Source organism: Lepisma saccharinum, chromosome 23 (genome assembly GCF_977018435.1).
Source record: "Lepisma saccharinum chromosome 23, izLepSacc3.1, whole genome shotgun sequence".
NCBI classification, from domain to species: domain Eukaryota; kingdom Metazoa; phylum Arthropoda; class Insecta; order Zygentoma; family Lepismatidae; genus Lepisma; species Lepisma saccharinum.
The window spans coordinates 22,195,265-22,207,495 of NC_139251.1; the positions used below are offsets into that span (position 1 = coordinate 22,195,265).

The window sequence follows — 12,231 nt, forward strand, 5'->3', positions numbered from 1 at the left end:
TAGGTTGCATGACTTCTGCGCTTTTAAAACCCTACAATACTTGGCATCGTGTAACACAACACTCTTTTTAGTGTGCAAAGCTGTTGTTCCTGAAACTCGTAACTGCATTGTTACCCACTGCAAGCGACTAAGAGACGAACTATTTTAACGCCAACCATCCGGTTTAGTTACGTCTTGTGGCGACCTCGATGCGGCCTTTTTTTGATTTTGTTTATTGTGTTTACCTCTCTCGGGACGAAATCCATTCCTCAGGTTTTCGGCATTCGGCCACAACAAACACAACGTTCACCAACTTGGGAACCTGAACGCACCGAAGTAGGAGATGCTCGAGTGGAATTCCTCCCCTCTCTTTGTGCTAATTTCCTTTTCTTTCAGCCTAAATAAATTAGGGGCATGTGTCACTGTGTTTGTGCGTGTGTGTGTGTGTGTGTGTATGGACAGAGAGAGAAAGAGAGATGGAGTGAAAGAGAAAAAGAGAAGATGGATAAGTCACTCTTTTTCCTCTCTCTGTCCATCTCTCGCTCTCTTTTTCAGTTTCATTTTTCTATCCTTCTCTCCTTCTCTCTCTCTCTCTCTCTCTCTCTCTCTATATATATATATATATATATATATATATATATATATATATATATATATATATATATATATAGACACACACACACACACACACAGGGTGTCGCAAAACTCTTTCAACAACGCTTGGGTGCTGGTAGATATCATAAAAACAGGTAACTTTTCCCTATAAAGTTTACCTCGATAGCGCTTATTTTCTGCGCTATAAGCGCTTAAAATCTATCCTGTACGTATGCAACCCAACACAGCAAACGCTTGCTCTGACATAACTACCAGGGGCGCGTGGCAGGGATGCCACTAGCGTTCCTCGCTAAGGGAGATCACTTGAAAACAACAACTTGGGAGTCTTGCCTGAGCAAAATCCAAAACTTTAATGATACTTGAGATGTAAGAAGCATTGACAGTATTTATAAACTGACCAAGACAAATAATAGGCAGACTGAAATTCAAGATTACTCATTCTAAAATATTTGCATGGCTAATTGATTGATTTGGTTTATTTTAATTTGCTTTTCTGCCACCTTTGGCTAATCGCGAAGATGAAGATGATGAAATAACAAATTACACCAATGTCTAGACCAGGATTGAAACCCGGGACACCTGGCGCCGTAGCGAGCTGTGCGTACCACGTTACCATGGAGTGTTTCGTGTATCATGCAATATCAACACTTGCAAGGGACACGTAAGGTAAGGGAAATCCAAGAACGAACAAATGTATACATGATGTGTTTGCTGCCTCGTTTCGAACACGCAGACTGTAATGTTATTACAATTTATTTGAAAATTATTCCTGTCTGTGCTAGCGTTATTGCTAATCGTGTTCATCTCATAAGGAAGTAATTTCAAGGCTCTTTTAATTTAATGATTGATTGATTGATTCATTGGTTGATTTGCTTTATTTTACTTCGCTTTGTACCACTTTTGGCTAATTTGCGAAGATGGGGATGAGTGATGATATGATGAAATTGATGAATGGATACTCACAAACATCCATACCAAGCCGGGATTCGAATCCAAGACCCCTGGCAACGTTGCGCGTTGTTCTAACCACTCCGCCACAGGGGGCCGTCTTTCAATTTAATGAAAAACGTCGTTTTAAATTCACACATTAAAACTAGTGCTTATTAAAGACCAAAGCCAAGAAATGCATACTTATACCAAGCGCCGAACTGTAAAGGGCACTCGTATTACTCCTGTCCCTGTAATAGAGTCCCGTAAAAATTTTAGTTATGATTTGTCTAACCAATGGAACCTTGTAGAATACATGTGGGAGAGTCAAAAAAACTTGGGTAGACATCACCATATTCTGGACCGGGTGTTTTAGATGCCATTTTCCAAAATGGCCGACAGCGACAATATTTTGCTTTTATTTCCGCTCCTGAAACCGTTAAAGTCATAATTTTGGTGTCTAAATATATGTTTTGAAGGGTGAAGAATCGAATAAAATGGTTCCTGAAGTTGTCTGATTGTTATTTATTTCAGAAAATCTGTTTTTTTTTTGCATCTATAAAGGATAAAATGAACAAAAACTGACTACAATTATTTGGAAAGTTACATTTACACAACATAAAAAATTTGAAAAAATATATATAATAAAATAAAGCACACAACAAAAAAATTATATTCCAATAAAGCACATATGAAACTCTGAAGTTACAAGTTATTGCAACAATCTGCCTATTAATATGATAATTTCTTATTTTTTTCCTACGCTAGCTTTTACATTCTTCGCCGCATTTGCAATACTCAGTGCATGGTAAATATTTCATACGACATTTACATCTACTAGTAGCACATGCTTTTACAAGTACACTGTATTAGTAGCTAAGAAGGCATTTCATGAAGGCAGATATCAGGCTTTAGTACGCCATTTGCATCTTTGCACCATCCATAATCGGTTGGTTGCAGGGTTCCATCAGGAAAGTACTTCGTGAAAGTTTTAAGCATTCCTGCAGAACAGAAAAACTTCTTCTCAAATGTCCATTTCTTATTGAGAAAGATGAGGGTGGTAGCTCAGATATGTGCTTCTGTTTGTGTAATGAATAACGAAGCTCATCAAATATCTTACACTTTGAGGATGGATGTTAAACTTGAACAAGATATTCCTCTGCTTTATCAAGTGCTTCTTCAGACAGAGTATTTTCTTCTGCAAATCCAATTAGTAATGTTTCTGGTGATGCTTTCGGTGAAGATGGCTTTGTTCCTATCTTGCTTGTAACATCACTACCTGTAACGATGTGTGCCTTAATTAGAGTGCTACAAAGCGTAGCTCCCAGTTTTCTCCCCAGCGTGTGTAGAGGCACATAACGCACTTTGTCACCCACTCTCACTTTAATCCACATTTCTTCCAATCCTTTCGTGAATAGTTCAAATAGATATCGAAGGACGAGAACAACAACATCAGTGTCATTAGATAATACTATCATATATGTTATGTCTGACTGAACAGCATGGAATATATGGAGTATCATTCTGGAATCTGCTTCTTCTACAAAGGTCTGAAGATCAGAGCAAGTTCGAAGTTCCTTGTTCATAACTATGAAGGCATCCATGGTATCATTGTCTCCTGTGATGGTTCCACTTATCACTGAAGTTAGTCGTTTTTGCATGTTCAATAAAACCGGTAGCAGCGGACAATTGAAGCAGCTGTTTGTTTTTACTTGAAGAGCAGAATCTGTCCATCTGTATAGGAATTAGTGTGTTCCATTCGATTGTCATCATTTCAATTGGATCAGCAGGTCTCAGTCTTTCTGTTTCACCTTCGTTTAGTGACTGCTCGATGTAGCTGTCAAATACAAAATCCACTCTTTTAGTTCCGTGGCGTTGAGTTGCATTAGTCCAGACTTTATCAAATACACTTTTAAAAGTTCCCATACACTTAGTTCTGAGTTGGCGAATTTGTGACATAAAATCAACTACGACAGCAGTATTCATGACTTCACGTTCTTGAAAACAGTAATCAGTTGGATCTAGTTTTTTTCTCCAATGTGAAACAGTAGATACTTTACAGGTTTTGTTGTGTATCCATTATCATCTAATAACATATTAGTTGGCAGCAGATCATATTTCAAAATATCTTTCATTGTTTCTCCTCGTGCTTTAGCTATGTGTATACTTCTATCAGCTGCAGCAATATTATTCTTTTGGGAAGCAAGTGTTGTCTTCGATTTCGGAGTAGGCACTACGGTTTCACCCATCATTGTTGGGAGTCTTACCTTCGTGATGACACCAGAAAGTTTTGTAGTTTTCTTAACGAAACGTTCACTTCTGAATAGTTCATAACTCTCTTCTACATGCTCTCTCACTTTCATCAGGCGGATAGCATTCTCTCTAGGTACACATTGTTTACTGATAAAATTATGAAGTTGGGTCTGGCTGGATGTTTCATATGGATTGCCTCTACTGTTCATAAATTCAAATACTGCATTCACAAACATTAACATCTTGGAACTCAAGTTTCCTGATAATTCATGATGAAGAGTTACCTCACTGTAACTGGTATCATCAGCACCAAGTATTTCTCGGAAACAGTTGCTTATTCCTAGTACCTCGTGATATACCAACTCCCATTCAGTGACACACATTTGTTGCTTTGTTTGTCCAATTATTCCTTTAGAGCTCTTTCGAGATCGTTGGATAGTTTGCTCCAATTTCATGACCGGTGACACAGCACTAAATGATCGATTGGTTTGCCTCACTACAAAATGGCCTGTTTGAAATTTCTGATACACTTCAGGATGCTGTTCCTGTAACCATCGCATTTTTTCCAGATACCATGATGCATTTTTTAAATAGTTAAAACTGTCAAATTTACAGAATATAGGTTGAAGGTTCTGAATAGCTTGAAGGTGGCTATTCCAATCGCCATCTCTGTCAGACACTATGAGAAATTTCAACAAGTTTACAAGGTAAAGGAATGTGTCCTAGTATCGCCAAATTTGGAACTTACTGGCACAATCATTGGGAAATTTCTGAAAGTCATTGTACAAAACTGCGAAGGTTGCTAAAAGTTCATTAAACTCTTTTTGGCTTGTTTTCACATTCTTAGTTGAAATACTTATTTTCAATTTCTGGGCTTGTTGAATGGTAATATCATATTTTTCTTTGGGGTTACATTTTGAAAATGCTGACCATTTCATCTTCAATATAGCTTCTTCAAGAATCAGTAAGCCCTTGAGTGATCTGACATAATGACTTCCATTCATTACTGATTCTGCAGTTTTAACACCAAACACTTTCCACTCAATAAGTGCATCCTTTGCACCACTGCCACACAGATATTTTCTAATAATGTGCCGGATGACCTTTGCGCAATGTAAGTTTCCAATCATTGGAATGATGTCAGGAAACACACAAGTGAGGAAACTCACTCATCATAATATCAGCAATGATATGGAATACGCCCTCATCTGAAAATACTGGTAAGGCTGATTGTTTTAACTGTGAGCAAACATTCTGCAAACTTTTCAATGATAAGAAAACTGTAGCATGTTCTGTAACTGGCCTGGGGATGAATGGAAGAAATCCCACATGCATGAGAGGTGGTGTAGCTGTTGATACCAAAGCACGACATCCAGCCCATGTTGGAACAATTAGATCATTAGTTGTATCTTCAGGAATCCCATGTTTAATTAAAGTGATTGCAAATTCAGTTTCAGCATATATCTTTTCAGTGCTCTCATTACAGAGCAGGTCTTCCGTAACTTTGAAACTTTCATGAAAACATGGTTTGCTGTCTGGTCTATTGTAATGTAGAACCCTTTGACATGGCAATTCCTTTCGTATGTAGTGACTTCGTTCAATAACATTACTCTGAGATATCCTTGATTTGACTGGCAGTTTTGTTGGATCTGGACAAGCAAATCGGAAAAAAAAAGATTTTCTGAAATAAATAACAATCAGACAACTTCGGGAATCGTTTTATTCGATTCCTCACCCTTCAAAACATATATTTAGACACCAAAATTATGACTTTAACTTTTTCAGGAGCGGAAATAAAAGCAAAATATTGTCGCTGTCGGCCATTTTGGAAAATGGCGTCTAAAACACCCGGTCCAGAATATGGTGATGTCTACCCAAGTTTTTTTGACTTTCCTACATGTATTCTACTAGGTTCCATTGATTAGACACATCATAACTGAAATTTTTACGGGACTCTATTACAGGGACTGGATTATATTGCACATTTGCGTATTATTTACATTTGTTCGTTCGTGGATTTCCCCTACCTCACGTGTCCCTTGCAATTGTTGATATTGCATGATACACGAAACACTCCGTGGTGACGTGGATAGCACAGCTCGCTACGGCGCCAGGTGTCGTCGGGTTTAAATCCTGGATTAGTCAAAGGTGGCAGAAAAGCAAATTAAAATAAACCAAATCAATCAATCAATCAAGCATGGAGATATTTCAGAATGAGTAATCTTGAATTTCAGTCTGCCCATTATTTGTCTTGGTCAGTTTATAAATACTGTCAATGCTTCTTACAACATCTCAAGTATCATTAAAGTTTTGGATTTTGCTCAAGCAAGACTCCCAAGTTGTTGTTTTCAAGTGTTCTCTCTTAGCGAGGAACGCTAGTGGCAACCCTGCCACACGCCCCTGGTAGTTATGTCAGAGCAAGCGTTTGCTGTGTTGGGTTGCATACGTACAGGATAGATTTTAAGCGCTTATAGCGCAGAAACTAAGTGCTTTCGAGGTAAACTTTACAGGGAAAAGTTACTTGTTTTTATGATATCTACCAGTACCCAAGCGTTGTTGAAAGAGTTTTGCGACACCCTGTATAATGGCGCCCACGGACCACAGATTCGTATAGAGGACATCAAGACAAACAACTTTTATCTGTAATATTTTTCTCGTTGATGCGTAGTTTCGGCACTACAGTCCCTCAAAAAAGCCCATTTTGCCGCCTGAATGCTGGCAACCCAACACAACATTTGATCGTATCTGTGACGTCATTTCCTGCGACGAAACAGCGCACGGCAGGGTTGCTAGGAACACACAAATTTTGTGAAAAAGGACAAACTATCAAATCCGGGAACTTTTCTAACGGTGGAAGCGGCCCCGGCGCACACCCAGCGTCGAATAACATGGGTACCTGGGGGAAACCCTGGGGGGTAAAGGCGGTCAGGGGCGTGATGCTGATCACATCAACCCCACTCACGACCGGATCAAGAAAGTGTTGGGCGTTACCCCCACACCCCCTATACGCCTTCATGGCATGGTGCTATGCACAGGGGAACACTTTACTTTTACTTTTACCAACCACATTATTTGCTGTAAAACGAAGCGAGAAACTCGTCCCAGTAGACCGAAGATCATAGTCTACCAGCCGAAGATCAACAATCATCTCAGTGGAAGAAGAAAGTGAACCAACGATATGAGAAAACGTAAAAACGTATTCGAAATGAAGTGTCAATATCATATTTTGTCTCAGCTTACATGTCAAATATCAACAATAATTAATTTTATTGGACTTATAGCTTACATGTAGCTGTTTACGCCCAGCTACATGTCAAATATTTGCAAATCTCGTTGCAAGGTTGATATCTACAGTTTTATGTCCAGATGCCTTGTGGTACTTTTATGCTGATAACGGAAGTATCCGAGGTTCACGTTGTTACATTATGGCTAAAACACGTACAACCACAGTAACAATCTAATGATGAATCAGTAGCGTATATACTGCTCTGTTCACAGTTGTAAACTATTACATGTGTATCCGGTGCGTAGATAAACACGGTCGTCGGAGAGTTTGTTTTACTCCTACATTTATCCCTGTATTTTCGACCATTTTGTCACTTGATTCATAATGCACTGAATATACATTATATTAGTCCTCCTCCGTAGTCGAGCGGGTTAAGGCGTTCACTCGTCTTGAGATCGTTCGCTGCGGGACGGCGTAGGTTCGAATCCGGCTCTGGTCGGAATTTATTCGGCCTACGTATAGGGCCGGTGGCAACCCACCATCGTGAGGAAATTGGGGAGCTCCGAGTGAGTGAGCGTAACCTGGTCAAGAAGACCTACAACAACGGCTGGGGGTTCGTCGGGATGATCACCCGTCACCCCAATACTGGTCTGAGACCTCCACGCTATAACAGGTGACGGAGGAACAGTGTGGGAGGGAGACCAGCAGTCGGTAGGTAAGCCAAGGCCCTCCAAGGGCTGTTGCGCTGTGGGTTATGTTATACATTATATTATGTGTTGCTTAGCTTTGGAATTTTGATTATTTTTTTTGCCATCTGTTCAGTGTGTCACAGACAACTAGTATCAGAAGGACGAAGTGGATAGACTAAATTGTAGATGTCAACTTGGTATCTAGATTTGCAAATATTTGACATGAAAGCTGAGATAAAATTCGATATGACCACTTCCACTTGAATTCTATTTTCTTTCTACCATTTTTCGTATCGTTTGCTTACTTCCTGTTAGGTTACAGAACTTGTTTTCTCGTTTTGTTTTACGGTACATAATGTGGCTGATTGTAGCTATGTCATTTTTCACAGAATATGTGTTCCTGGCAACCCTGGAACGCATCGCTTCACAACGGGATATGACGTCACAAATGCAATCAAATTTTGTGTGTGGTTGCCAGCATTCAGGCGGCAAAACGGGCTTTTTTGAACGACTGTAGCGCCGATATTACGCACCAACGAGAAAAATGTTACCGAGAAAAGTTGTTTGTTTTGATGTCCTTTATACGTTTCCGTGGTCCGTGGGCACCATTAAAATGACACCCTGTATATATAAGGTAAAAACTGCATATCCCAGAACCTCCATAAGAAGGAAACCTGTAAATACCGAAAAAAAAGACCCCAGAACGGACCGATTTTATACCTGAAAATGACCTGCTTAAGGCGGAAACCTCCGTAACGAGGAAAGGGAACACCATTTAAAGACCAACGAGATGTTTTTATTCTCAGTAAGACGGAAATTTCTTCCTTTATTTTTTTTGCTCGCAAGAAAACAATGCCATACTGTAAGTGGAACACGCCTCTGTTGCCACTCGCTTATCGGTAACATTGTCGATATGAAAGAATGCGCTACAATACTCATAGCTGTTACGATTCCGTTTCTTTCTTTCATCTCTTACCCTCTTTCTCCACCTTTCTTTGTCTATTTCTCCTCTTTCTTTCGTCATCTTTCTATTTTTCTTGTTATCTCTCTTTGTTTCTTTCTTTTTTCTTCACTTTTATCTCAATCTTTCTTCACCTCTCTTATTCCATCTTTCTCTTTCCCTCTATGCACATCGCGCTACGACGCCAGGGGTCCCAGGTTCGAAAAGATATATAAGTACGTACTGTACGTTCTTACAATACTGTAAAAAGTGTACCAGCATGTTGTGTAGTTACATAATTGTAATCTCTGCTATGCTTATTGCGACTGTATCGCATTTTTTTAATATAAGATACTTGCATTAGTACTCTACATTATAAGTAATGCGAAATGTAAATCTGTCTTTCCATTATTTCCTGCAGTGCTCTATACTGTATTTAAAGTCAACCCTGTATAAGAAGGAAAACTGTTAAGACGGAAAATTTTGCTCGGAACCATCATATTCCGGGATAGACAGGTTTAACTGTGAATATATATATATACCGCGTGACGCACCTAAAAGTACCAACTGAAATAGCGAAGAAACCAGAAACAGTAGCGATGTGAGGTTTGCGGAAACAATAATATCAAATGGGGCTCGTAAATCGGAGGTATGGGGTGGGTCGAAAAATATCGACAAATGGGGGCATCTGGAGGAAAGTCATATTTTTTAAAATGGAACGATATACAATAACATGCATAATATAAAAGAGCACACGCAGAGAAACACAACGCCGTTGGTCTCATGCATCTACTGCACATGTCGTATATCGTTCCATTTAAAAAAAATATGACTTTGCTCCAGATGCCCCCATTTGTCGATATTTTTCGACCCACCCCATACCTCCGATTTACGAGCCCCATTTGATATTATTGTTTCCCACAAACCTCACATCGCTACTGTTTCTGGTTTCTTCGCTATTTCAGGTGGTACGTTTAGGTGCCTCACGCGGGTATATATATCCGGATGTGCTTCTTCTCTATCTGCATGTGTGTGCGTTGTTTTGTCTCATATCTCTCTCTCTTATTCTCTCTCTATCTATTCTCTCCTCTCTCTCTCTCTTTCTCTCTCTCTCTCTCCCTCTCGATCTTGCCTTTCTTATTTCTTCCTCTCTGCCTTCATCTTTCCTCTCTCTTTACTGTCTCGGTTTTTCTTTGTCTGTATCTCTGTGTCTGTCCATATGTTTCTGTTCGCGATGTGTGTTTTTATCCTTTTCTGTAACTTATCTCTCTTCATCTCCGTCCGTTTTCTCTAACTTCCGCACTCTCTCTTTATGGTCTCTCTCTCTCTCTCTCTCTCTCTCTCTCTCTCTCTCTCTCTCTCTGTCTGTCTGTCTGTCTGTCATCTCTCTCTTTCTAGACGCGCACACAGAGTTGGATTTACTACAGGTTTTCTCTTTTTCTTTAGTTGTCATATCATTGCGATTACTCTCTCGAACCACCTCAAGTGGAGGATATGTAACATCATGCTGCTGTCATTTTTTTAATGCACTCATACTTCATTATGTAAAGTGGAAAATATAAAATATGCATAGGATGTGATTGCCTTGTAAGGTTATTTCTGGTGTTTTGTGTCTGCAAAAATACATACTAATCTACTCCCCTTTGCAATTCGAATATATTCCCGACATCTGTGTCATTACTTATGTCCAATTAGAATAAATATATCGCCTTACTGTGACCGTTGAATAATGCCTCCTTTCTCTTGTCTTCCAGCGATCGAGCCGGACAGTGACGAGGAGGGCGACGAAGCGGACCGGACGTCGAGAAACGGATGCGAGGCGGACGCTCGACGAAAGGTCGCCAACCGCATGCGGCAGATGATATCGTCGGGACCTCTGCTGGCTCAAGCGTAAGTCAACTCCCACTGCTACCTCTTTGCACTACTTGGTGACCCAGCTGGCATCATGCTGTCATGGCAACCATTTAGCTTTTGGTGCCAGCTATGTCGTCATGAGAACTGAATAATCTCTTCTTTTGGGAACTGCTAATGGGATAACTCATTATCGATGACTGCGTTGTTAGAGCAACCCAAGGACAAACTGCGTTGTTCTGGCAACTGGGAAAACTCATTAGTGTCGACTGCATTGCTATAGCAACCGAAGGACAAACTGCGTTGTTCTGGCAACGGGGAAACCCCATTGTCGACTGCATTGCTATAGCAACCGAAGGACCAACTGCGTTTTTGTGGCAACTGGGAAAACTCATTATTGGCAACTGCATTGCTATAGCAACTGAAGGACCAACTGCGTTGTTCTGGCAACTGGGAAAACGGGGAAATCCCATTGTCGACTGCATTGCTATATCAACCGAAGGACCAACTGCGTTGTTTTGGAGACGGGGAAAAACCATTATCGACTGCTTTCCTATAGCAACCGAAGAACCAGCTGCGTTTTTGTTGCAACGGGGAAAACTCATTATTGTCGACTCCATTGCTATAGCAACTGAAGAACCTGCTGCGTTGTTCTGGCAAAGGGAAAACCCCATTTTCGATTGCTTTGCTATAGCAACCAAATGACAAACTGCGTTGTTCTGGCAACGGGGAAATCCCACTGTCGACTGCATTGCTATGGACCAACTGCGTTTTTGTGGCAACGGGGAAAACTCATTATTGTCGACTGCATTGCGATAGGAACCGAAGGGCCAACTGCGTTGTTTTGGCAACGGGAAATACCATTGTCGACTGCATTGCTATAGGAACCGAAGGGCCAACTGCGTTGTTCTGGCAAAGGGAAACCCCATTGTCAACTGCATTGCTATAGGAAGCGAAGGGCCAACTGCGTTGTTCTGGCAACGAGGAAACCCCATTGTCGACTGCATTGCTATAGGAAGCGAAGGGACAACTGCGTTGTTCTGGCAACGAGGAAAACTCATTATTGTCGACTGCATTGCTATAGGAACCGAAGGGCCAACTGCGTTGTTCTGGCAACGGGAAACCCCATTGTCAACTGAATTGCTATAGGAAGCGAAGGGCTAACTGCGTTGTTCTGGCAACGGCGAAACCCCATTGTCGACTGCATTCTTATAGGAAGCGAAGGGCTAACTGCGTTGTTCTGGCAACGAGGAAAACTCATTATTGTCGACTTCATTGCTATTGGAACCGAAGGGCCAACTGCGTTGTTCTGGCAACGGGAAACTCCATTGTCGACTGCTTTGCTATAGGAAGCAAAGGGCTAACTGCGTTGTTCTGGCAACGAGGAAAACTCATTATTGTCGACTGCATTGCTATAGGAACCGATGGGCCAACTGCGTTGTTCTGGCAACGGGAAACTCCATTGTCGACTACATTGCTACAGGAAGCGAAGGGCTAACTGCGTTGTTCTGGCAACGAGGAAAACTCGTTATTGTCAACTGCATTGCAATAGGTACCGAAGAGCTAACTGCGTTGTTCTGGCAACGGGGAAAACTCATTATTGTCGACTTCATTGCTATGGAACCGAAGGGCCAACTGCGTTGTTCTGGCAACGGGAAACCCCATTGTCGACTGAATTGCTATAGGAAGCGAAGGGCTAACTGCGTTGTTCTGGCAACGAGGAAAACTCATTATTGTCGACTGTATTGTTA

At 40.9% G+C, this 12,231-nt stretch overlaps 1 protein-coding gene across 2 annotated transcripts in view; it reads left to right on the top strand.

Moving 5' to 3' along the window:
* tow (target of wingless repressor) overlaps nucleotides 1-12,231 on the top strand; it is a 246,538-nt gene that overhangs the window by 142,050 nt on the left and 92,257 nt on the right. For both annotated transcript variants that reach the window (XM_083110063.1, XM_083110064.1), the window contains one exon: nucleotides 10,384-10,519. In XM_083110063.1, coding sequence (XP_082966189.1) covers nucleotides 10,384-10,519 — 136 coding nt within the window. The remainder of the gene's footprint in view (nucleotides 1-10,383; nucleotides 10,520-12,231) is intronic.